General features: G+C 44.0%; 1 protein-coding gene across 3 annotated transcripts; it reads left to right on the top strand.

Moving 5' to 3' along the window:
* On the top strand, positions 1–25,649 carry LOC121459129 (metalloreductase STEAP2). 3 transcript variants are annotated; one of them, XM_041668656.1, is made up of 5 exons: positions 1–136; positions 12,514–13,035; positions 16,237–16,764; positions 18,024–18,188; positions 20,660–25,649. In XM_041668656.1, exons 2-5 carry the CDS (start codon positions 12,547–12,549, stop codon positions 20,945–20,947), a joined length of 1,470 nt encoding a protein of 489 aa, XP_041524590.1. In that variant the 5' UTR covers positions 1–136; positions 12,514–12,546; the 3' UTR covers positions 20,948–25,649. The 3 variants fall into 3 exon arrangements, with proteins under 3 accessions (XP_041524590.1, XP_041524589.1, XP_041524591.1); XM_041668655.1 differs by lacking the exon at positions 1–136 and adding an exon at positions 439–555; XM_041668657.1 differs by lacking the exon at positions 1–136 and adding an exon at positions 694–790.
* The last annotated feature ends 1,068 nt before the right edge of the window (positions 25,650–26,717 follow it).

Raw genomic sequence — 26,717 nt, 5'->3', positions numbered from 1 at the left:
CTAAGCCCTGCAGTCGACCGCTGTGAACGGCCTCCTGTCCCGGGGAGTTTGAAAATGCGGTTCCTGAAAGGGCATTTCTGATCGTTCTCTTCCAAGGACACAATCGAGCCCGAAGAAAAAGCGCAGTTTCTTCGAGGTTTGTATGGACCAGAGTAGCTCTGGAGAAAGGGGGTGGGAAGGGAGGGGGGCACTCTGCAAAGCCAAGTCCCCAGCGGCGTGGCGAGCGTCTCGGAGGCAGTGGGGTGTAAATGCGGGCTGGGTTCACCAAGGGCTGCTTGCACGGGGGTCTCGGCGAGAGCGCGCGCAGACGTGGGGACGGCGGCCGGGGGTGGTCCCCGGCCCTCCCTGCGCCCCGCGCCCCCAGCGCGTCACCGTCCCCTTCCCGCCCCCGCCTCTGCGCTCCTCCCCCTGCTCCTCCTCCCCGGCGCGGTCCGGCTTGGGGGGCGGGAGATCGGCGGGCGGGAGGAGCGCTCCGTAGGCCCGGGAGCTCGGCCGGCCCTGGGCGCGTGGGAGCCGTGGCGCGGCGCTGCGAGGCCCGAAGAGGAGGGCGCGGAGGTGAGCGGGCTGGGGGACAGCCCGAGGCTGGCGGATCGTCCGGGGTCGCCGTGTAGCCGCATCCTTCCTCCGGGACACGGCGGGCGCCGAGCTGGCCAGGTGGGAGGTGGGAGGGGTGCGGAAGGGCGCCCGTGACACCCATTCCGCCCCCTTCTCCTCGCGGTCCTCCCGGAGCCCCGGGGGAGTCCTCAGGTCAGGCCCAGCAGAAAGGAGGCCAGGAGAGACCTTGTCCCAGGTAGGATGTGCCCGAAAGGGGAAGGACCCGCAGGTTACTTTTACCAGTCAGTTTGGGTAGATGCGGCGCTTTTCACGGTTAGGAAGCGCTGCTTGGCAAACAGGTAAATAAAGCCAGCAGTGGCTTTGCTTATTGCTCACTAGTGTAATCGCGGTGTGTTCAGGCCATTTTGTGTTAGAAGTAATTGGTCTGTTCTTTTAGTGTCCTTAATTATCTCTGCGTCCCGTGTTCACTCTCAGCTAAAACTTGTTGAAAATTATGCCCTAAAAATCTTGTTCTTAAAATAACATAGGGAGATAAAGAGATTTTTTTTTTTTTTTTGGACGGAGGTTTCCATTTATTATCGCCACGATCCCGTGGACAGGATTGGTGCCAGTTTTATATGCTGTCAGATAATTTTCTTTTCTTTCTTTCTTTCTTTTTTTTTTGATAGAAAAACTTTTTCTGTGCCACGTTTAATTATCGCTCCATCACTGTAGGTGAAATAGATTCAGACTCTTGTCCCACCTCACCTCATGACTTGATTAGCCTCTAGTTCCAGGTAACTGCCCCACCGCTTACAAGCTTCTGTCTCCAATCTACCACCCCACCCCTCCGATCTCTTTGGTATTTCGTTATTTAGTTGATCATTTTTCTTTCTTTGGCACCTTGCTTCTCCTCACACTCAAGACAACCCATTTGGAGGGGAAAATGAGCATCCTGAGTATTCAGCCACATCCGAGCAGCTCCAGACAGCCTGGAGTGAGGTAGTGGTGGCAGCTGCAGCTTCTGCCTCCTAGCTAGTCCTTCAGATGGGGAGAGAAAGGAGACAGTTTCAGCAGTGATACAGTTAGCTAACTATGAAAGATGAAAATGAGAAGCTTCGTCTAAATTACTTTCATTGTGCCGGTCCCGTGGAAAATGTACTTCTACTGAATGAGCCTAATTGTGTTTTAATACTGGAAACACAACACAGATGAAGGCAGAATTTTAAAATGTTCATAAATGATATAGGAAAATGAGAATAAAGATACACCAAAAGCTGCAAAGGCGAGGCCTGTGAGAAAAGGGGCAGGCTGATATCAGGAAGTACAGTTACTCCCTGCTCAGCTTATTCCCATGATTCCGAGGTAGGCAAGACACTGGCAGCCTTGACACAGACACATCCCTTAATCTTGGGGCCCACAGATCTTGACTCCCAGAAAAGAGAGGTCTGACCTCCAAAGAGAGGTCTGAGGCTTGTTACGTTTTCTTTGGCCTTGGCGTTTACAAAAATGCATTTAGTAACCAAGAATATTTATTGCATACGTAGTCAGTATGTGCCAGGCAGTGTGGTGGCAGGATGGATGTGTGCCTGTGTGTGTGTGTGTAGTAAGCCAATGGTAGAAAAGCAAAATAAACAATTGTTTAACTCCCTGGGAACTTAACAAGGGTTGAAAGAGGATGGGGGTGGGCCGGAGTGAATTGTTCCTGTGAGGAGAAGGTTCCCAGTATGGAAAAGTGATTCAGCCTTCTCTACTTCTAGAAAAGGGTTCTGGTGCTGGGCAGTAGGAAATAAGGGTCACACAGGCAGAGGCTGTCACATCTGGGGCCATAGGTCACACAGTCAGGTGGCTGCGGCTCTAAGTTTAAGGGGCCACTGATGTTTTAAGGAAGAGAAGCATTTATGATAGTTTATGTCTTAAGATGACCTTAGCTCTTGGGTGGAGAATGGTTGGGTAAAGGGTGCAGATCAAGATGAAGATAGGCTGACCGTTTAGAAAGTGTTTACATTGGTGACGCGTGCTTAGAGTGCCAGATCCTGAGGCAGGAGGATCTCTTGAGCCCAGGAGTTTGAGATGGGGCGGTGGGGGAGGGGGAGTCATACATATCTGCAGTGAGAAAGGATAAACAGCTGGACTAGTTGGTATGCCAGTGTCGGTGGAGAAAGCGCACGGAATATCTTAAAGGGGCTGTGCTTGGTGGCTCCTGCGTTTGCTCTCAGCAGTGGCAGGCAGACCTCTGTGAGGCAAGGCCTGCCTGGTCTGCATAGCAGATTCCAGGCCAGCCAGGGCAATTCTGTGAGAGCAAGAAGTGTGTTGACGAACAAGAGTTTACATCAAGGATGAAGGAAAGCAAAGAATAAAGATTGACCCCCAGAGTTCTCATCTGAACAACTGGTGGGAAATGGTACCAACTCAGTGAGGTGAAGGAGCTGAGAGTAGCAGAAGCAGGTCTATTGCAGGAAAAGAGCTGACCTTTGAACCTCTTAAGTTTGAGATATCATGAGAAAAGCCATACCTATATACCCTTAGGAGGCAAAAAGGATGGTCTCCAGGGCAGTGTGGGGTAGACTGGCCTTTGAAGAGTGAAGGTGACCATCAAGAGTGTATGGTAGGCCGGGCGGTGGTGGCGCACGCCTTTAATCCCAGCACTCAGGAGGCAGAGGCAGGCGGATCTCTGTGAGTTCAAGGCCAGCCTGGTCTGCAAGAGCTAGTTCCAGGACAGGCTCCAAAGTTACAGAGAAACCCTGTCTCACAAAAAGCCCCCCAAAAATGTATGATAGGGTCAATAAACTTAGTTATTTGAGTTTTCTTTAGTATTCTGTGCCAAGCTGAGTGAAGATACAGATAAAATGGGTAGCTGGGTTTATCGTAAGTTTTTACCAAGTGTATATGGGGAATAGTAAGAGTGGAGGAGATTTTCAAGGGAATAACTCAATATACACAGTGAAGTCTAGACAGGATTTCGAGCCAGGAACTAGTAGATGGAGAATGAAATAGAATTCAAGGTCTTTAACAAAAGTTATTTTACAATAAACATAACAGTGTGAACATTTAAGTTGAGGTTCTTAGAAAGGCACTGGAATATCAGAAATATGAGAAATATCGAAAAGTGAGTGACAGGTGGAGGCAGAGAGTCATTGCTTTTTATGAGTAGCTCAAAAAGACAAGAGACCCTGAGCAGGGTCTCCAGGCAGGCCAGTGCAAGGCGGTGGTGATGTGTGCCTTCGCTGCAGGACCACGGTAGCACATGCCTTTGATTCCAGCTCTCAGTGGCAGGCAAATCTCTTGAGTTTGAGGACAGCCTGGTCTACAGAGTGAGTTCCAGAACAGACACCGCTCAACAGGGAACCCTGTCTCCAAAAACAAAAGCAAAACAACAGCACCACAGAAAGGTTTATCTCCTGGGATAGTGAGGTCTTGAGAGGATTGGCAGCTACTGTGGACAAAGAACAGCATCTCCAGGAAGAGCGGAAATCTAGAAGTTAGTGGAGGGCAGGGATGTTAGGGAGAGGTTGCTAGGAGTCGCCAGTCGTCCTAAAGGGGTGGCATGTTTGCAGGATGAGTTAAGGAGGCTCGGGTATGAGCTTGTGAAGAATACAGTACCCCCATCATGTTTCTGGAGGATTTCATTTTCTTGATAGCAATTATCAGATTGTGAAAATCACAAGCTATCTAAGGATAGCTTTTTCAGAATTTCAGTCATACAATAATTAATGTCCTAGACATTTTCATGCGGAATAAATTAGGCCCTGTTTTTCAAAATTAACTTAGCACAACTGCTACCATTTTGCTGGAGGAACGTCAAGGAATCCTAAACTGAGAATCCTTAGGGGTTGTCTTAGTCACTGTTCCATTGCTGTGAAGAGACACCATGACCAATCTGACTCTTACAAAAGAAAGTTGGGGGTGTAGGAGGGAGGGCCCGCTTGTTCATCCCAGCTGCCTGGCTAGCTTAGCCCCGAAATAACCACACAGAAACTGTAGTAATTAAAACACCGCTTGGCCCATTAGCTCTAACTTCTTATTGGCTAAGTCTTATACCTTAATTTAACTCATTTCTATTAATCTGTGTATGGCAGTGGCTTACCGGCTAAGTTTCAGGAGCATGTCTTACTCTGGTGGCGGATCCATGGCGTCTTTCTGACTCTGCTTTCTTCCACCCAGAATTCAGTTCCATCTTCCCCACCTACCTAAATTCTGCACTATCAACAGGCCAGGGGCAGTTTCTTTATAAACCAATGAAAGCAACACAAAGATAGAAAGACCTCCTTCACCATGGGGGCTTGCTTACAGTTTCAGAGGTTTGTCCATTCTTACGTTATCTTTAACATGACAGGACACAGGCAGACATGGTATTGGAGAATTACCTGAGAATTATGTACCTTGTTCTTGAGGCAGAGAGAGGCTGGGTCTGGCAAGGGCTTTTGAAACTTCACCCCATCCCACCCCACCCCACCCCGACTCCACCACCCCCACATACACACTTCCTCCAACAAGGCCACACTGATATGAGTCTATTCTTATTCAAAGTACCACAAGGGCTTTGAGCTTACTGTTATTGCATTGCCTTACTGTTTAATACTCCCTTAAGTATTACATGCATAGGCCACATTAAATACCCATATGGAACCTGAGATCTCAAGGAGCCTGCATGCTACTTGAAATTCTTTGAACTGGAACTCCTGTAGTTGGTATTAAATATAAGGTAATGATGTAACATTTTATGTTGCTTCAAGACTTACAAAGAGAAAGTTTAACATTGGGAAAGATCATGGGAACCAGGTACAATTGCTTCCCATTTAACAAATATAATAGAGACAGACTGAGAATCAAGATGGATCCAGAAGCCTACACCAGTCCATTTACCTCAACAGCACAAAATTAAAACTTGCTATACATGGAATAATTTTATCAAGTACTTAATCTATATTACCTTCAAGTAAATTAAATAAAAATTTAGGGAAGATCAAGAATCTTTTAGCTGAAGTGCCTCTTGGGCCAGCATCATGGACATCACCCAAGAGCTTAAGAAAGACAGAAACCAGAGTCGCCCAGACTTGGACACTCTCGGAATCTGCTTCAGCACAATCACTGTCCCTGTGCTCATATGTGCACTCAAGTTTGCCAGGCTTTCCACTCATGACTGGGTTTGCTCAGACAAGGGCCCATGGAGCCCGGAGAACCGAGGGAAAAGCGCTCCCTCCTCCTGGGAGGGTAGGAAGAGTTAATACCAACAGAACACTTGGGATTTTGAGTGTTATGAAACAGGAACTCAGTGTCCTCTGTGGTGTGATGACACATTGTAAGGCATAACATTGCTCTTCCCAGAAAGTGAAGGAAGAGATTACAAATTAACAAGTGGGGTTTCTGATGCTGAGGGGAACGGGCTGCATGCATAGTCTTCACCTTTTCTTATTAAGGGCAGCTGTTCTCTGGGTGGCCCTTTTTCACTGTTGGAAACAACATGAAAATAGACACAAATAAGAATCAGCCAAACTGGCTGTCTCTGAACAGCAAAGGAAGTATTAGCTTGAATCCTGACCTTTTAGAGGTACTTTTGATCCTGGAAACCTATTATTCACAACTAATGATCTCCTATAAAATTTCTGATGCCCAGGCTCAACCCTCAGCCAATTAAGTAAACATCAGGATTGTTATATAATAACAAATGACAAGGTCTTTTAAATCTCCCCAGTCATTCAGTGGAGCGAGAACTGAAAACAACTGTCTTGAGATCCTTGGGAGAAGAGGCAGTTCTGGGATTAGTTCTGCCTTCCCACCCACTAGTGGGACCCCCACATTGTACAACAAAGATGAGACATAGAGAGAGACGGAGGGAGGGAGGGAGGGAAGTAAGAGGATAGTGGATGGATGGGTGTATTGACCTGCCAGTGGCTTTTCCAGACTTTGAAGGATGCAGGATTTTTTTTTTTTAAAGGGAGTTTGTAATTAGAGGGGTGATGCTAGCTTTTGATAAAAATGGGCACACAATATACATTGACCCAAAGCTGTTAACTTGTATAAATTAAAATGAAGCCATTCTTTGTGTAAATCACACCTCAGTCAAGGTATATTTTTAAGTTCTGTGTACGCTTCAGTATTCACAATTTCATTGATTGGAAAAACCAGGAAACCAGTGCCTGTTTCATGTCTTTGCAAAGTCAGCATCTGGTTGGCTGCTTGGGGCCTGATGAGTCGGTATGTGGACCTTTGGTGTTGTGTTGATTCCTAACCTGACAGCTGCCAGGAACACCTGTCGTTCATAGTTGAGGAAACATTAGGGAGATGTTTTAACTTACTGAAGAGGATCTCAGGGTTGAAGAGATGCTGAGACGGCGAAGTGCTTGATGAGGACCTGCGACCCAACCCAGCACCCACATAGAAAGCTGGTACTGCTAGCGCTAGGGGGGCTGAGGCAGGAGGATGGAGCTGAGAGACCCTATCTTAAAAAATAAAGTGGACATTGATTGAAATAGTCACCCGGCATTGACCTTTAACCTCCACATGCACAGGCACATGCACGTGCATCTCCCCACAGGTGCCCACACACGCACATATACACCTAAAACCTTTGAAGAAAAAAAATGTTTTAGCTAAATTTATGGAATTAGATTTAACCAGAAATCCTTTTTTGTTGGAAATGTCCCTCAAATTAACTAAACTGTTTCATGAACCTGTTCCATTCCTAGAGCCAGGCTGGCCTTGAACTCACGGTTCAGCCGTGGGAGACTTCGATCCTTTTTTTATTTTGGAGGCAGAGTCTTATTGTGTGGTCCTAATTGGCCTGGAACTCCCTGTGTAGAGCAGACTGGCCTGGAATTCACAGGGATGAGCCTGCATCTGCCTTCTAAGTTTGGGGTTTAAAGTTGTCTGCCAGGTCCAGCACTTTATCTTCCTGACTCCACCCACCACGTCCTACAGTTGCTATTGTGTGCACTGTGCCCAGCTTTTGTCCTAGTAATTGCAATTCCGTGAACTTAAAACTTCGTTTGAGTGGCTCAGTATCTAGAAATGTCATGAGATCACATCTACATCCAGTTAGTTATTGAATACATATTGAATCTAAGTTGTTGAACACATATTGGACCGTGGGAATTTGAAACCTCTTTGGAACACCACTGCATTGGGAAATCGCTCGCCTGCTTCAAGAGGAGCCACAGCCTTGACTTTGGGGTTTTCTGTCCATTTCTGAAAATGTTCAAAATCCCTATGTGAAACAAAATCCCTTTTATACCCATAGAAATATGTTATGGCCCAAGAGTAAGAAGTTGGGTTCTTCTTGTTTGTTTAAATGTCAAGAGAATTTAGGACTGTCTTTGCAATGGTTAAAGTCATCATGGAGTTAGAGAAAATTGGTTTGGGATATCTGACATTCCATTACTGGAATGTGCTCCTGCCTTTTGAGGATGACTAAGCAGATAACTGAGGGTGTGGCCTGGGGCTGACCCCAGGGTACCTTCCCTCTGGGGAAAGGCATTTTCTCCTAACAGTGAAAATGGGGCATTCCTATGTGGAGCCTCCTACTGGCTATGAAAATTATGGCCCTTGGAAGCTTGGTAGTTTTACAAACCAATAAAATAAGGAATAGAGAAAGGGATTGTACAAGATTGCCAATACAGACAGACAGCTGTTAGCATTACCCTTCCCTGAAAAAAGATCATTTGATACACAAAAATAGGAAAGATATACTCCACAACGTGAAGGATGGTTCTTAAAGTGGAATAACTGAAAATCGCCTTGCTTCCTCTATGGATTTTTGTTGGTATTCAGGAGTCATAGCAGGTAAGGCTGAGAAAGCCAGATTCCCTTTGAGGCATTCCTACTTTTAGACTGCATTTATGGGAGGCTCTCTTAAGAATGATGCAGAAGTTATATGGGAATTAGGGAGTAGTTTGTAAATACAAATTTATTATCTTTCACACATAGAACATGGGGAACTGGAGAGACGGTTCAGTGATTAACTGCACTGGCTGTTCTTCCAGAGGTCCCCAGGTTTAATTCCTGGCACCCACATGGTAGCTTCCAACTGGCTGTAACTGTAGTTCATGCCCTCTTCTGGTATGCAGACATACACACAGACAAAACAGCTATACACATAAAATAATAAATAAGTCTTAAAACAAATAAAACAGAGAGAGAGGAGAGAAAGCGTGAGAGAGTGTGTGTGTGTTGAAGTAAGGGAACGAGTACATGCTGACTGTCTAGGGGATGCTCTGTCTATACAATTTAGTTTTTTATTCTAAGCGATGAATTTTTTATTATACTTTTTATTATCAGTACATCCCGTCTCCGCCTAATGAGCCTGGATTCTGAGTGTGTGCACTGTGTCTTCCCTGGCTTTCTATCTCTTATGTAGAGCACACACAGGGGACCCGGATACGTTCGTGTTGGGTCACCGCAGGGCAGATGTGTCTTGAGTCTGTAAATGCATCACTCCTTGTCGGCTGAGATGTGTGCTGCGGAGCTTACAGATGAATGTGGAGATGTCATTAATAACCTATGTATTCACTCCGGAGACACCAAGGAAACGATCCAGAATACTAGATGAATTACAGATGAGTCAAGTTTCTGCCCTGCCGTCTGAACGCCACATATATGCATTGCTTGTGCCAGATGGCCTACTCTTAGGTCTGAAATGGGGGACTCCCGTGGGATAGGAACACACTCTTCGGCCCTTTCTTTTTGCCCCCCTCTAAAAGGAAGACATATCGTCAAGGTGGTTACAGATCCCTAGAAGGCACATGGCCCCTCACCTGAAGTTTACCAAACGTTACTTAGAGAACATTCATGTTTCATTTTACGGTGTTAATAAATTCAGATCATTTGTTATGAGATAGCCCAAACTAAGATAATCATTAAAGTTACTGTTGCTTTTAGAAACACACAGATGACCTTTGGAGATGGAAACCAATTGCTGGTTTCCCTGTAGGTTTACTCTGCAGCCTCAGAAAGAGCAGAAGTTAGAAGATTTTTTGTTGTTGTTTAAGACTGTTCTCTTTATGGAGCCCAGGCTCTCTCATAGAGCTCCCTCTGCCTACAGAGTGCTGGGATGAAAAGGCCTGTGGGGGGTTAGAAGACTTCTATTTGAATTCTTGCTGGCAAATTGCTTAGTTCTTTGAGCTTATGCTTCATTTAGATGCAGGTAGAATATGTTCTCTCTCCACCTGAGGGTTTAACAAAATGATATTATGCATGAGAATACTCTGTGAAACAGCACACAAAAGTGTGGTATATGGTTTCAACAATTAACATTTTGTATCTTGGATCCATGAGAGGTCTCTCTTGGGCTGGCAAGATGGCGTTGTGCGTAAAAGTGTTTGCTGTGCAAATCCGATGATCGGTGTTCGATCCCCTGAGCCCAGGTAAAGATAAAACTGTCCACCAGGTTGTCCCCTGACCTCCATTGGTACAGACACGCATCTGTACCAATGCACACACACACACACACACACACACACACACACACACACACGCACACACACACACCCCTTAATCCTATAGGTTAATTTTATTCCTAGTCACACCACACTGTTAGGGTCCAGTTAGAACTTGTCATCGGGAGCACTATGCGAATAAGGTCCAAACATGTTAACACAAGGGTTGCCCATTAGTAGATACAAAATTTGTGGTTTAATGAAAGGCCACCGGTGACATTTTTAGGCTCTCAGGTATTTATATACTTCTTCACACCCTGATTTAGAGAAGTCTGAACTTGTATTAAAAACAGCAGATATGTGATTAATTTCTTTGTGTTTTATTTTTAATTTGAAAGGGCCTTAACATCATGATTATTAGGTTGGAAGGTTTTGCAGTTCTTACGTGAGGGCTGCTGTAGTGTATGTTGAATAGCTGGGGTTGATGGGAATCCCTGGCTCTCCGAGTAAGACTTTTCATCCTTAGGTAATGTGTATATGGGGGAGGGGGAGATACGTTGGTAATTTCGCCCTTGATTTAGAAGTGGACTGAGTACTGGTTTCACAGCCTATGGTTCCTTTAACTTCTGATTCCTTGGGTCTTCTGGAAATGTGAGGATGGCTTTGCAGTACGTGGTTGCCTAGGATGGTCTGAGAACATAATTACCATTCCTGACTTAAAAGGCGTGAAATGAGACGTGTAATAGATGTAAAGACGGGGAATTTTCCCCTCTCACCTAGGTTAGACGTTAAAATCAGTAAGTAATGCTGGAGAGCAGAGAAATAGCCAAAGAATGTCACAAATACGAACATGACTGCTCCACTCTGTCCCCATAGCCGGTTCTCAGCTAGCAGCAGCAGCTGCTGAAACACCCAGCCTTTTAAATACCCCTCACATCCACCCAATGGCACATGCCTTCCTCGGCATTCTAATCCTGGCTTTCCGTGTTCTCAGGCAACGCTGGACAAATTGATGGCATCTATTTCTGTCTCCTCTGCACATAGGCATTATAATAGCCCCCCTTCATCAGGGCAGTTGTATGGATTTGATTAACATGTAAAATATCAAGCAGAGCTGGAACCTGTACTATTTAAGAATTAAGCAATATTAATATCAGTGTTGTTCTTCTAAAATTTAGTTTATGGATCTATTCAGGGTCATTGGGCATGATCTATTATTGCTAGGAGAGTTGAGTTTTCCTATCTCCAAACATTTTATTTAGTAAAAAACGAAAACTGGAAAAAAAAAGTCCATGTTTCAAAACATTCCACTCGGGCCTGTAAAGTCCATTAACTTGTGCAGTGATCTGTATTTGCTGTTAATGTGAATGAGATGGCACGGTGGGGGCAGATGGGGTAGCATTTTTCCTTCGGAGCCAGCAGCGACCCTGATGCATGGCTTGTGCGTCACTGATGCAGACATCAGACACAGATGTGACCTGTGCGAGTGAACGAGTTGTTACAAGTAGAAACTTCAGTCACTTCAATAAAAAATAACCTGACAGCCCCATACCCCGGGGAGGGTAACTGCATCATAGTCTCCTGAGCCAGTGACTGGGAGAGAAAATGAGAAGACACATACTATGTATTTGAGCCCATAAACACAACTAAACCCTTTTACATAGGGAAGCGTTGTTAAGGCATATGGGGCAAATGATAAGATGTCTGTGGTATTTAATTATTCCTTTGGCAGGTTTTTGTTTGGTTTTTCTCTTTTCTTTTTCTTTCTTTTTTTTTTTTTAATTTAAGACAGGGTCTCGCTATATAGCCCTGGTTGGCCTTGGAACTCACCACATAGACCAGGCTGGCCCCATATAGATCCATCTGTCTCTTCCTCCTGAATGCTGGGATTAAGACGTGTGCCACCATGCCTGGCTCTTCAATAGGATTTGATGCCTGTTTTTCAGCACAGTTCAAGTGATGGTATTAATTTTACTGTGGCTTTTGTATTTTAGTTGCCTTTAAAAAGCTGTAGTTTATCGGGTATACCAGATGGTTCATAGACCCGAAACCCCCCCCCCCCCCCCAAATGACTGTGCATTTTGGTTGTATAGCATAGAAATTTGTTTTATGGATTTTTTTTAAAAAGTTATCTCTTGGTATCAAGGTTCTTTCCTTTGCTTCTGGTGTCATTTCTGATTTGCCACCTGGTATGTCCAGCTCCTGCTCGCTAGAACTGTTTCTGACAAACATGCTAAGTGAAAGTCCTCCTTCGCTGGAAGCCTTGCTACACATGGGTGGCCCGTAGCCCAGCAGCATCCACACCAGTGTTTGGGAAATGCAGACTCACGCAAACCTTCCTTCAGACTGGCTGAGTGAGAATCCACACTTAAGGTTCCCGGGTTATCTGTGTGAACTCGCGAAGCCTCGCCTAGCTAATCACCTCTGTGTTCATTTCTCTATTTAGAGATCTCTTGCTTCCAAATTGTGCTTGCTGTGTTCTGGGTTATATAGCATGTCAAAATATTTTGCCTTTAGAGATGCAGAACATAATTACAATGTCTACAGGTGTTTTAGTGTTTGTCAGTAGGCTGAATTGGTGAACATTTTCTTTTCTCTCCTCTAGGACATTTCTGGAGAGCTTAGAAGCGTTTCCACCATGGAATCCATCTCTATGATGGGAAGCCCCAAGAGCCTGGAGACTTTTTTGCCTAACGGCATAAATGGTATCAAAGATGCCAGGAAGGTCACTGTGGGCGTGATAGGAAGTGGGGATTTTGCCAAGTCTCTGACCATTCGGCTTATTAGGTGTGGCTACCACGTGGTCATAGGAAGCAGAAATCCGAAGTTTGCGTCTGAATTTTTTCCTCATGTGGTGGATGTCACCCACCATGAAGACGCTTTAACAAAAACAAATATAATATTTGTGGCCATCCATAGAGAACATTACACCTCCTTGTGGGACCTGAGACACCTGCTTGTGGGCAAAATCCTGATTGACGTCAGCAACAACATGAGGGTAAATCAGTACCCAGAGTCCAACGCCGAGTACCTGGCTTCACTCTTCCCGGACTCACTGATTGTCAAAGGATTTAATGTCATCTCAGCTTGGGCTCTTCAGTTAGGGCCCAAGGATGCCAGCCGCCAGGTATGTGTGGCCTTGAATTACCAAGTTCAAAGGCATCTGAGGGTTGTGGGAAAAGGACCTTTTTGTTTTCACTCCTAGAGACAATTATGGGGTTGGAGAGATGGCTCAGCAGTTTAGAGAAGGTGCTGTTCTTGCAGAGGACAGGAGTTTGGATCTCAGCACCCACACTGGGTAGCTCACAACTCCCTGTAGCTCCAACTCCAGGCCTCTGAGGGCAACTACCCTCGTGTGCACAAACACACACAACAGATCTTTTAAAAAGATAGTCAAGTCCATTTCTTATTTGGTGAATGCTTGATCATTTTATTCTATGGGTTAGAGTCATGAACTCTATATTGGGTACCTGCTACTACTATGACACGAGTGCCTGGACTTAAGTGAGAAAGATTTACTTTGCTCACAGTTTCAGAGGACTCAGTCCATCGTGCTGGGGAAGAATGATGGAGCAGAGCTGTTCATGCAGTAGAGGGCAGAACGCAAAGAAAGGGTGACGCCACCAGCCTGCTGGCTCCCTCCTTTCTCCTTTTGTTCATCCTGGCCCCCAGCCCATGGGATGGTTGACCCACCCTTCAGGGTGAGTCTTTTCCTCCCTGGTTAACCCTCACTGCATCCAGAAGTGCGCATCGCCTTCCCTTAGTGATTTCAGGTTCAAACACGTTGACAAGACTGGCCGTTACAGTAACTGCCCACTTCAAGTCTGTCTGTCTGTCTGTCTGTCTCCCTCCCTCCCTCTTTCCCTCCTTCCCTCCCTCCCTCCTCCCTTCCTCCCTCTCCCTCCCTACCTCCCTCTTCCTTCCCCCCTTCTTGCTTTCAGTTTTTTGAGACAGTCTCATAGTTTGGTTCACTCTGGCCTCCACCTTGTGGGGCTTTCCCAAAGACGGAGATTTACAGTCATAAGCCACCACACCCTACTCAAGTATTTAAAGCAGTACACGCTTTCCCCATCCCTCTGTGTTATAGATCAGATCAGGGACCTGATCGTGGACCCCACTCCCGCTTCTAGAAACAGTTTTTCCTTTCTTTTTAAGGAACATATCCTGTAAAATTGGCAAATTTGAGCCAGGGCCTCTGAGACAAAGTTGACATAATCCCTTGCTCATATTCATGATCATTTTAATTTTTAATGGAAAAACCCTCATGGAACAGTGATTAAATTCAAATTCAGAATGAGCTACAAGCTCCATCATGACAAGAGCCAGATAATTGGTACTTCATCATGGCTGGATGACGAGCAGTCATCAGTTTTGAATGCTTCAGTTATAGCTCTAGAGTTATTATAATATCTTATCATTTATAGCCTTTTCTCAAATAAAAAAAGGTCATTATAATGTTATTATTTATAGACTTTTCTCCATGTAGGAAAAAAGGTTTTTTCCACCATTTCACACCTGCAATAAATTAGTAAGTTTTTCTTATTTCTTTGCTATAAAAGAGCTCCCATTTTTGGAAATCCATATTTGTTTACCAGCACCGAGTTTATCATTGGTTCATAAAGCTGGCTACCGTCAGCTGAGAGTCAAAGCCTGAAAGCTGGGCTCCGTATTGACTCCTTCGTGTAAATAGGTTTAGCAGGCAAACACTTCCATATGGCCTCATTCAGAGCCTGTGCACAGATGTCTTCAGGGTATATCTGGAAACTTGTTTTCCTCAAACTACACCAGAGACTTTGTATCAATATTTTTCTAGCTCGGAGTGAGATGATCTTCCTGTTCATAGTAGTAGCTCACTCCAGCACTGAACTTGCAGCAACAGAAACTTGTTGAATTTTTTACTATATCACAGTATCAGAGGGGTTTCAAAGCCTCCTCACCTTTACCTAGGACATCATTAGAGTTCCTGTAGAGATGACGGCCTCCTCACCCTACCTACGACATCATTAGAGTTCCTCCTATAGAGATGACGGCCTCCTCACCCTACCTATGACATCATTAGAGTTCCTGTAGAGATGATGGCCTCCTCACCCTACCTACGACATCATTAGAGTTCCTATAGAGATGACGGCCTCCTCACCCTACCTACGACATCATTAGAGTTCCTATAGAGATGACGGCCTCCTCACCCTACCTGTGATATCATTAGAGTTCCTATAGAGATGAAGGCCTCCTCACCATACCTACAACATCATTAGAGTTCCTCCTATAGAGATGACGGCCTCCTCACCCTACCTACGACATCATTAGAGTTCCTATAGAGATGACGGCCTCCTCACCCTACCTACGACATCATTAGAGTTCCTGTAGAGATGATGGCCTCCTCACCCTACCTGTGATATCATTAGAGTTCCTATAGAGATGACGGCCTCCTCACCCTACCTACGACGTCATTAGAGTTCCTCCTATAGAGATGATGTGTTTATTCTTAGAAAATGGCAGGCTCTTGATGTTTAAGGCAGTAGCCTGACCGAATCATCGTTTTACTTGCGAAGAATTATCAAAACAAGGAAAAAGTTTTATATGCTCATCGATAAAACAGTGTACCTGGAATTATTCAAGTGTTTACAGATACTCAATGAATTGATCTCTCAACCTAAAGGTTGATGTTATAAGGAGTCCAGCATCACGACACAATTTGTACCTTTTACTTGAGAAGGCCACCCCTGGAGCCCGTGCCCGTCTGCACACTGGCTGGATCACTGTGAAGGGCAGTGCTTTCCGTTGCTCTCTGAGGCAGAATCTCTACATTCCCAGAACTAAAAGGTGCCCACAGAAGCAAGGAGATCCGGCCTCACACTTAGAAAGCTGGGTTGGGAGGAGATGGCCACAGAGTCCTCTGGGGGAGGGGTATGCCTTCCTTTTCAGCTGCTGCTGACCCACGTGCCCCAGAAAGCAGACCTTCTCCAGCAGCCTCCCTCTCGTGAGAACCTCTCTGCGCCTTCCGGGTTGCAGCTAGGTTCTCTGCACTTTTTCATCGTGGGGTAAATACTTTTGTGCTTTTATGGCACTGTTCTAAGTCTGTCTTTTAAGATACTAATATATCTAACCATAATGTGGTACTTTTGATTGATTAATTCATTGTTAAGATACTGTTTTAAAACAATACCTATGGTAGTATTTGTCTGTTTAATAACTTACAGGTAATCCCCTTTTCTCATCCTCGTTCTCTGGCATCGTTAGCAGCTATTAAAGAAGGCACCACAGATAGAGGACAGTTTGCGACTTCTACAAACAGCGGCGGTAACAAGCCTTTTGGGTTTTCTTGCAGGTCTATATATGCAGCAACAACATCCAGGCTCGACAACAGGTTATTGAACTTGCCCGTCAGTTGAATTTTATTCCTGTTGACCTGGGATCCTTATCATCAGCCAAGGAGATTGAAAATTTACCCCTGCGACTGTTTACTCTCTGGAGGGGACCAGTGGTCGTAGCCATAAGCCTGGCCACATTTTTCTTCCTTTATTCCTTTGTCAGAGATGTGATACATCCGTATGCCCGGAACCAGCAGAGTGACTTTTACAAGATTCCTATTGAGATTGTGAACAAAACCTTGCCTATAGTCGCCATTACTTTGCTGTCCCTGGTGTACCTGGCGGGCCTCCTGGCAGCTATGTATCAGCTTTACTACGGCACCAAGTACCGCAGATTCCCACCGTGGCTGGATACCTGGCTGCAGTGCAGGAAGCAGCTGGGACTGCTGGGCTTTTTCTTTGCTGTTGTCCATGTGGCCTACAGCCTCTGCTTGCCGATGAGAAGGTCAGAAAGATACTTGTTTCTCAACATGGCTTATCAGCAGGTACTGCACATGCTTGTTACTCCTCTGGCTCTAGCGGCCTACCTTAGGAACTGTAAAATCTGAGTTAAGACAGTGTCAATTTATATGTACTTAACGGCATTTTTCTCTGGGGATATTTAGGGAGCAGAAGTACTGTTTTTATTTTTACCCGCATCTGCTGCTCTTCTGGATAGCCGATATTAGAGAGGAGTATGTTTTGTGGGGGTTGTTTTGTTTGAGACAGGGTCTCAGTATGTAGCCCTCACTGGCCTGGAACTTGCCATATAAACCAGGCTGGTCTTGAACTCACGGAGACCTGCATGCCTCTGCCTCTTGAGTGCTAGGATTAAAGGAATGAGCCACCACACTCAGTGGCCAGGAATTTAGCTAGAGCTTTTTCAGCATAGAAGCTCAGCGATGTTGGTGGGAGTAGCTTTTTTTTTTTTTTTTAAATATGACTATGCCTTGTTAACTGAAACTGGACAGAGTTGAGATGGTAATAAGAATGTGCTTTTTCTCCACCATAGATACACACTTAAATCAAATCTTCAGTGGAAGGAGTCCAACTCTTAACTTATGCCCTAATTGTATTCTCTATAGGTAAATAGATAATACTAAAAGTATTTACTCTGCAAATTGCCAGAAATTCACAGTTAAGTCAGACTTGATTAATATGCATTAGCAACATACTGGTTAGGGTTTGGAGAAAAATACTGCAAATGGAAGAAGCAGTTGGGAGTTGGGAAGGTCTGTTAGTGAGTCGTTCAAGTGGACGGAGTTCAGCTCCACACAACTTATCCTGAAGCAATTTTGGTTTCCAGAAGAGAAGGGTTAAGAAGACAGAGGCATTGAAGGTAGTGTAGAATCCCTAGTTAAATGCTGTAGAACATACCCCAAACATCAGCCACATGTATACAAACCTGAAAAAGCATCCTGGCATCTGACAACAAAGACTTCTTTTCTGTCACTTGAGAACCAGTCAGTTGGTGTTCCATGGCCTTGGACTCAGGGCCTCTGCAGTAGTGACTCAGTTTGGACATGGCTTGTTCCCCTCTTTACATGCTGGAAGAGGTGGGAGGTCTTTGTCCTGTTTTGATTTAACATTCTCTCCCCTTTTCTCTACATCTGGGATGATACTATGAGCAGATTCTCCACAATGGTTCATTGTACTGATTGAACACTATTAGTCTTAAACATAGTCAAAAGTGGCCTGGTTCTTTTTAGGCCAAGAGTAAGCGGTACATAGTCTGTGAAGTAAAGGAAACTTCTTTTCTTGTTAGGTTCATGCGAATATTGAAAATGCCTGGAATGAGGAAGAGGTTTGGCGAATTGAAATGTACATCTCCTTTGGTATCATGAGCCTGGGCTTACTGTCCCTCTTGGCAGTCACTTCAATCCCTTCAGTGAGCAATGCCTTAAACTGGAGGGAATTCAGTTTTATTCAGGTATGTGGGGTTTTGTTTGGTAACACGTCGGACAGCATAGAATTTCACTGTTAAGTTCAATGTTAAATTTGCTCCATCTAAAAAAAGTGCCTTTGAGGTCATAGCTGCTTATCCAGTTCAGGCAGCACACATGGCTGGAGGCCAGACTATACTATATATCCTGGTTAGAAAGGGAAAGGCATCATAGCAATGTCTGTTATGTTGTAGAATAAAAGGAGAGAAGTGGGTTTAGGTCATATTTAATGTTCAAAGTCAATTTACTTTGATTTATTTTTTAAAAAAGATTTACCTCGATGAGCGTTTTGCTCACGTGTTTTTATCTGGGTAACATGTGCATGTCATGTTCACAAAGGTCAGAAGGTGTCAGATCTACTGGATCGGAAGGTTTGGACCAGTTGTGAGCCACCGTGTGGGTATTAAAAATCAAACGAGGTCCTCTGAGCCATCTCTCCAGTCCCGAAAAGTCAGTTTATTGTTAGTGAAATGAACTCACATGCACATACGTGATCACAAACGCAGTTAAACTAGATAATGATGCTAATGGGTTGTGACAGCCAGCTGCATCTGTGAGTCGTTAACGTTTTACTATGTCAGTCTTACATCAATGCCCAGGAAATCAAAGAACACTTGTGTTCTTTAAAAGGTTAAATGTTAGCCTCCATTAATATCTGTATAACATATTTACATATTTTAAATATGTATAAAATTTGGCTTCTAGTGATATGGTCACAATCTGTACTTTTTGATCCAAATGGTATATAGCACAATATATACAATATATATATAGTAGAGTCATTTGACTGTACTGTATTTTATTCCTTGCCTAGCGATGTGTTTGTCTGTTTTTTCCCAGAGGAGCAGGGAGGTGTTATGACAGGATTTCTCTATGTGGTATTGGCTGTCTTGGAACTAGCTCTGTAGACCAGGCTAGCCTGAAACTCAGAGAGATCTACCTGCCTCTACCTCCCAAGTGCTTGGTTGCTTGAGGAAATTTTTTTTTCCTTTTCAGGGTTTTTGAAACAAGGTTTCTCAGTAGCTATGGAGCCAGTCCTGGAACTAGCTCTTGTAGACCAGGCTGACCTCGAACTCACAGAGATTTGCCTGTCTCTGCCTCCCGAGTGCTGGGATTAAAGGCATGTGCCACCATCACTCAGCATGAGGAAATTCTTAAAGAATATTTTTATATATTCTTTGAAAGAGCCAAGTTTTATACAATGTATTTTTCTTATATCTACTCCCTGCTACTTCCCTCCAGCTCACCCATTTTTCACAGTCATGCAAAAATCTTATTCAAATGAAGGACAATCCTTGTCCGAATTCATTTTCTCCCTTTGAAGAAAGGAGACCAGGCAGTTTCCCAACCCCTAGTTACACACCTGAAAGAAAAGAGAAGGCTTTCTGATGGGAGGTTCTGGCCAGACACCCATCATCACAAAGCTAGACCACGAGTTGCGAGCATCTTGCCTTGTAGGGACCAACATTTTCCTAGTGAACTCAGATATTACATCGCTATACTGATGAACTGTTAGTTTTCTGTGCTGTAACTAGTTGTCAAAGTAAGTAACCTTAAACGTAGTCACTTAGAGAAGTGAAAGTAATCTCTTAACCTATAAATGACGGACTAAACTACTGTTTTTAGTCGTCAATTTGTTGTCCCCACATGCTTGAATTGTTACTAGTCTTACCATATTTTCTTATTAACTACTATCCATGTAAGACCATTATATGCATTCTCAAAAGATCACTTTTTGGTATTTAATTATATTTGTGCACATACCTGTATGTACCTATACACACACTACCATGGTTTTATACACAGTAGTGGTGGATAACCCCCACCACTATTTTGATTATTTGTTTGTGGCAGAGTTTCTCTATATAGCCCAGGCTGGCCTCAGAATCACGACGTAGATCAGGCTGGCACTGAACTTGCAATTCTCTCTCCTTGTCCTCCCTCGTGCTGAGGTTGCAGCCATGCGCCACTGCGACAGCTGCAAAGCATTTGGACACCATGCACGTCTGCACCATTAGAGAAAAAGCTAGACGTGCTGATCAGTGAGCCCAGCAGCAGAATCAGCCCTAAATAAATAAACCAACATAAACAAAAATATAAATGGTACGGTTGATGGTTAAATAAATTTGGGATCAGAGTGATCTACGCAAAGGCATGATTGTACATAGCCATTCAATATAACATTGCACAATATTAATGATATGCTTTTATTTTTAATGGCATAGGAATGCTTGTGTAAACTAGATTGACTAATGAGACTAGTCAGTGTGTGCACTGTGGTCTGATATGTGCAAGATTGGAGCACTGCAGATAAGTGCTTATGAAATTTGTGAAAACTGTCTTCAATTGCTTAATTTAAGTGATAGCAGGTCAAGTCCCAAGATTAAACATAAGCAGGGTGTCTGCATAGGTTGCTACGTGGAGAGTAATGTATCTCCTTTCCTTCCTCTGCCTCAAGTCTACACTGGGCTACGTTGCTCTGCTCATCAGTACTTTCCACGTGTTAATCTACGGATGGAAACGCGCTTTTGCCGAAGAGTACTACCGGTTTTACACACCGCCAAACTTCGTCCTGGCGCTTGTCTTACCCTCGGCTGTAATTGTGGGGAAGACGGTTTTACTCCTCCCGTGCATAAGCCGAAAGCTAAAAAGAATCAAAAAGGGCTGGGAAAAGAGCCAGTTTCTAGAAGAAGGCCTGGGAGGACCAGTTCCTCATCTGTCCCCAGAGAGGGTCACAGTGATGTGAGGAGAAGGGGGGCTCACTGACACCGTACCCACCTCCGCTCATGCCATCATGGACACCCCCTCCACGCTCCCTGTACGTGGACTGCCCCTCTGCTGCAGTAGGAAACCTGGCAAGCGAGGTGTCAGCTGAACGGGGATAGCATTTTCTCCAAGTTAATTTTTATAAGTGTCATATTTTGCCAACATGAAATTTTGTAGCCCACATGTATTGTTCCAATCTAGGAATGTTTTCTTTTTCTGCAACCGTAACGGAATCATTATTTTAACTATATTGCACAATAAGGCAGAAATATTTGTAGCTGATCATATAGAACATTTGGAATACTTGGCAAACCAGCAGAATTTGAAACTTGCAATATTACTGAGTGAGTATGCTTTTTCCCTGAGGCTAAAGATTTTAATTATCACCCACTTTAAGAAGCAGAAATGCATAATTAGGTATTATTGAGGGACATACCATAATAGTATGTAGGGTGCACAGGCGCAGTCTTATACTTTCATCAGATGGAACTGGAACGATGCCATCAGTTATACGAAGCCGCGAGAGAATGTGAGCACACACACATTGCACTGCAGGCATGGAGTGGATGCTGCTAACGCACAGCTCATGGGAGCTTTGTCCTCTTACGTTACAGAGCAGTGTCGTTTTCATAGCTACGTCAATCAGGGAAGACTCAGTGACTTGGTTCTCAAGCCGTTGTTTCGAGTAGAGTTCCAGCCCCAGGAACTGCAGCACTGTCCTTCACTGCAGTGGGAGCCAGGTTTGCACATTGCACGTCCGTGCGTCTTTGCTACTTTGGTCTGTCACCACTCTTCTGAGTGGGGTTTTACTGGTGTTCACTGGGGGAATGTGGCATGGTTCTGAACATTTGTCTTGTCCCCTTTAGTATTTACAACAAATCTATGAAAGGGTTACGTTATCTTTGTTTTACATATGAGGAAACAGAAGGATAGAAAAGTTCAGTTTGCCTAAGGCCCCACGGTGTGTAGGTGGCGGAGGGAGCAGTCATAGCCAGGTAGTCACCCTGCAGAAGCCGTTGCTTTGTGAGACATCAGGATATACAACCCCTGCCCCATCTCCATGCACTGCATTCATGATGTCAAGCGAGATGTTTCCTTGCTTGTATAGCCATTGGCAGTCTTTAGAGTGTGTTGTGTGCATCAATCCTAGTTTTATTATTGCCTGGGAACCCACAATAGTGCAACACCTCCCTGTGCAGTGAAGGACTGTGCGGGGAGAGGATCCGGACAGTGTGGACGAACTGCTGAGCTCCTGCAGCTCTTCAGACGTTCCCATCAGACGGCCATGTCCTTTGCTCTTCCTGGGAAGCCTTCCGGCCTTCACTACCATTCATTAGGAAGCAGTTTATGAGCATGCAGGACAACAGGACAAGTGCTAATTATAAATCCACTCCAGAGACTTAGAAGCTTATAGATTATTCATAAAATTTCTCAGTACTAGTCTTCCATGTGTGAATTGCATTTTGTTCAAACTTTGGGATATACCACATTTTCTCCATTTGTTCCTTATGCATCATAGTACAAAGTTAGAAAAGAGATGTAATTGTGTATATTCTTCCTAAAATTGTACCATTTCCAAAGTTACCTACTGACCCGAATCCAACCATCAAAAATAAAATGACTTATTTTTGTGGGAACCTGTCTTTCCCTCCAGTGTTCTTCTATTCCCGCACTGTTAGTCTGGGAAATCAGCCACTAACTCTTCAATGATTCCTTGGTGAACTGTAATATTGAACACCCCATTTCATTATATTCATAATAATCATTAATTCTTAGTAGGAATTCAGTATAGCGATGGCTTTTTAACAGTAAATACCTACAAGCTGGGTGTGGTGGCGCACAACTTGAATCCCAGCTCTCAGGAGGGAAGCGCAGGTCAGCCTGGTCTAGAGTGAGTTCCAGGACAGCCAGAGCTCTACAGAGACTGTGTCTAAGTAGATATGATCATGCACATATACCGGTACTGTCATGAGCTGATGGAAGTAGCAATGTATTTTCAATCCTTGCTTACTTCTTAAACTTTACTCTAAGACAATTTAATGTGAAAATACAATGAAATAGTTCTAAAAGTTAGGTGATTAACTACATTGTTATATATGTTAGGTAGCCCATAATATAAAGTTACCGCTATTATCCATACATAGGACTTTTGGGAATATAAAATTACATAAAGGCTACAAATATATTTCGAATGACACTTTTTCTCGGAATGCTACAAACAATGGAATAATTTTAGTTCAAGAATAAGTGTAATCCTGTCATTACAATTCTAAATGTTTAAAGGCCTCTCTCACAAAACGTATCTGTTTATTGACTTTTGGTTGCTTAATTTACCTCTTCTGTAATTTTTCTTTTTATGAATTTCCCCTAAAGGCATTTTTCTGGCTTCAGAAGTAGACTGAATGTTGTGGTTGACAAAAGTGAGGAGGTGGCAGGAGATTACCATTTAAAGAGCAGGCCTAGTGAGGCATCTCGGTGGGTAGGGCGCCTGTAGGGAGCCTGATGACTGACTGCGTCTGCCCCCCACTACGAATGTGGGGTCAGCACTGCTCCTGCGCGCTGTCCTTTGACATGACGTGCACACCCGTGTTCGCGTCTCCCTCGTGCTGCCTCTGTCTTTGTTTTTCTCTCACACACACACAAAGTAAAGGAAATATAATTTCAAATTTTTAGGGGTGGAGGTTTTAAAGAGGAGCAAAGCTTTGTTTACTAACGTATGGTTTGAGAAGTGAGAAAATGATAGGGACGTAGAAAGCATAATCTGTCTTCATCCTTTGTGAAGACAGTCATAGCTTTTCCTGTGAGGAAGAATCTCATAACATGTATCATGCTGCTTAGCCTTCCTTCAGATTTCATGTCTCCTTTATTAGGAATATTTAAAACCACCTTTTAATAGAAATGTAATCGTATCAGCATCTTTTTTAAAAGAAAATATGCTGAGATTTAGCTCAGATAATCTACATGAGATTTTTGTTTACATTTTAAGACATTAAGCATGAATAAAATTATGATTATTTATCAGAAATAATTATTTTGTATAATACAGAAGGTGGCTGATGAGTTCATGCTAAACTACCTGATTATTTTCTTATAAATTAGCTTAACTTCAAATTGACTAAAGAATTTTACTTTCAAAATTAATTTGATAATGATAAAAATGTGTTCCTACTTACATTCAAATTATGAAAATTATTTTTTATTCACAAATAGATTCAACCTGATGTACATAGTGAGTTCCAGGGCAGTCAGAGCTATGTAAAGAGACCCTGTCTCAAAAATCCAATATACATACATACATATATATATGTATATATACATATATATACTTTTTTATTATTTATATCTTATGTAATATGACAAAAGTCTTCATTTAAATTTTTATGCCATTAAGCTATTTCGTAATTATTCTATAGTGTTCCCTCCCCTAATAATCTTTATTTATAAAATTTAAGTATTTCACATGGCATTTAAAATATAGCTACTCTAAATGTATTCATAACTCTACTGTAAGCAGCTGATTATACTGCATCAGTCTGTGTATGAAGTGCTGCTCTGAAACGGGCAAGCAGAGTAAAGTAGAAATTGCTTTGTAAATTCACGACAAAACAATGTCGCATGTGTAACACACCACAGTCCCGTGTTACAGTCGCTCAACCCTGCACGGTGCAGAACGCAGTAGGACAAATCCTGGCGTACATTCAATCTTTGTAATTACCTGAAATGAAAGGTAGTGATTCTGTTCTGAACGTTACAGGAGCGAACAGGTTCTCCCGTACGTTTGATGCGACAGAATTGTGAAGTGTTTAATTTCCCGGGGTTCCAGCCCTATGTTGCTAAAACAGTGATTCTGTTGAACCCAACACGCGTTATAGGAATTGCTGGGCTGACTTTTCACTTGACAAATCACCATATTTCCCCTGCACAGATCCACAGTGAAGGCAGACCAGGAGACTTCCCAGTAGCTTAGGGTCACTCCTCACAAAAGCAGGTACAATGGCCTACTTGCAGGAAGCATTCTCCCAGGGATTTCCTTCCGAAGATCTTCACAGCTGCGCGCGTGTTCATCCTTCGCGCCTGCTTTCCCCACTCCTGAGCTGCTGACTGCTGTTCACACCTCTTGGAGCGAGGTGTCCTTGTGACTGGTCCCTGTGATGAGTGCCGGCCTCAGGACTACCAGGGAAGTGGCCTGTGTTCTTTATGGCCCCTTCCGTCTGACTAATAAGGTTGTGGATAAACATCTGTCCCCAGGGGGTCAATTCAACACTCAGAGGCAGAATCAAGGCTACTAGAAAACAGACAACTCCCTGCTGCTTCCTGTGTTTAAACAATTCTAACTTTGACTTTCTGTGTTCTGAGAAATCTAAATTTTATCCTTCCCAGTCTTTGTCACAATATTAATTTAGCATTCTCGAGTAGGTTAGATTTGTAATGATGCTTTCAAAAGATTTTAAATAATAATGTACAATTTACATTAAATTAATATTCTATTGTTAATCATACTTTTTTCCCTTTTTCTTTCATTAGCAATTTTGTATTGGCTTGTATGATTTTCTTTGTACAAATTATCCTTGTGTGTATTCATTTTTGCTAATGGCTTGTGTCCTATAAAATATTGTTTGAACAAATTGTATGCCATAATTTTGTCATTCTCCTAGATATGCCTTATAAACATTTCAATAAAAAGTATTATTTAATGTTTTAATTTTGCCTTTGTATCTTACTAATTTGAATATTTGACAGAATTCATCTAATATTTTGATCTTTAATTTTTTTTTTTATTTATTCTTTTGCCTTTCACATCATGCCTCCTGATCCCACCTTCCCCCCCCCACCACCACCACCACCAAAATAAAACAAAATCTGGAAAAGAAAGGAAGGGGAAAATCCTGTCATGGAAGCCGCAGTGTGACACAGTGAGTCACGCGGTAAACCCCTTTATCTGTCCATGTTTGTATGCAGACATTTATCATAAAGACTCATTTGTCTGGTTCAAGGCTTCTAGTCTCCGCTACATCCTCGACACTGGGCCCCCACCGGGACTGTTCCTGGGCATCCAGTTGCTGCCCTTTGGAGATCCTGCAGCCCTGGGTCCACAGGACAGACACCCCCCCATCCCCACCCCCACCCCCACACCTGCGCTCTAGCAAATCACAGAAGGGGTGGATGTTGAGGTGGGCTACACGTAACCCTGGTTTCTGGGAGTGGGTACCTAATTGCAGGGTTGGTCAGCCCACCAGCTCTCCTGTCTTCGCTGCCAGGGTGAGCTCTCCAGCATTGCCCTGCCTAGTTCACCCCTTGCAGTGATGAGTAAGGGGTGGGGTTGGCTCTCCTGCTTTCACACCCTCAGGGTCAGTGTGTCTCCCACAGGAACACCTTCAGGGCCAGCTCTTTGTTGCCCAGGTGAGGTGTGGGGGCCGCTCTCTCCAGTATTGCACCTGATGAGAGGCAGGAACAGCTCTGGGCTCTTAGGACCTCAGGGGCAGCTCTTCCATGGGCCTTCGGCACTGATGGGCAAGTGGGAGGGGCATCTCTTTCCGCCCATAAAGGGCAAGTGGGAGGGGCGTCTCCGCCCATGCTGTCACATAACAGATGCCTAATGGGGACTGCTCTCCCGTGTTCACAACTTCGGGGTTGGCTCACGCACACCTTCTGCCAACAGGGTCAGGTCTACTGTGCTGCCAAGGCGAGGTAGATGGTTCACTTTCCCGAGTGCTGGAGCTGCTATGGGAGATGGCAGAATCAACGAGGGG

Source organism: Microtus oregoni, unplaced genomic scaffold (genome assembly GCF_018167655.1).
Source record: "Microtus oregoni isolate MIOR12 unplaced genomic scaffold, Mior012 000018F_ref0000195, whole genome shotgun sequence".
Lineage (NCBI taxonomy): Eukaryota > Metazoa > Chordata > Mammalia > Rodentia > Cricetidae > Microtus > Microtus oregoni.
Note: the sequence above shows the minus strand (reverse complement) of the source record. Positions and strands in the feature narration are given on the sequence as shown.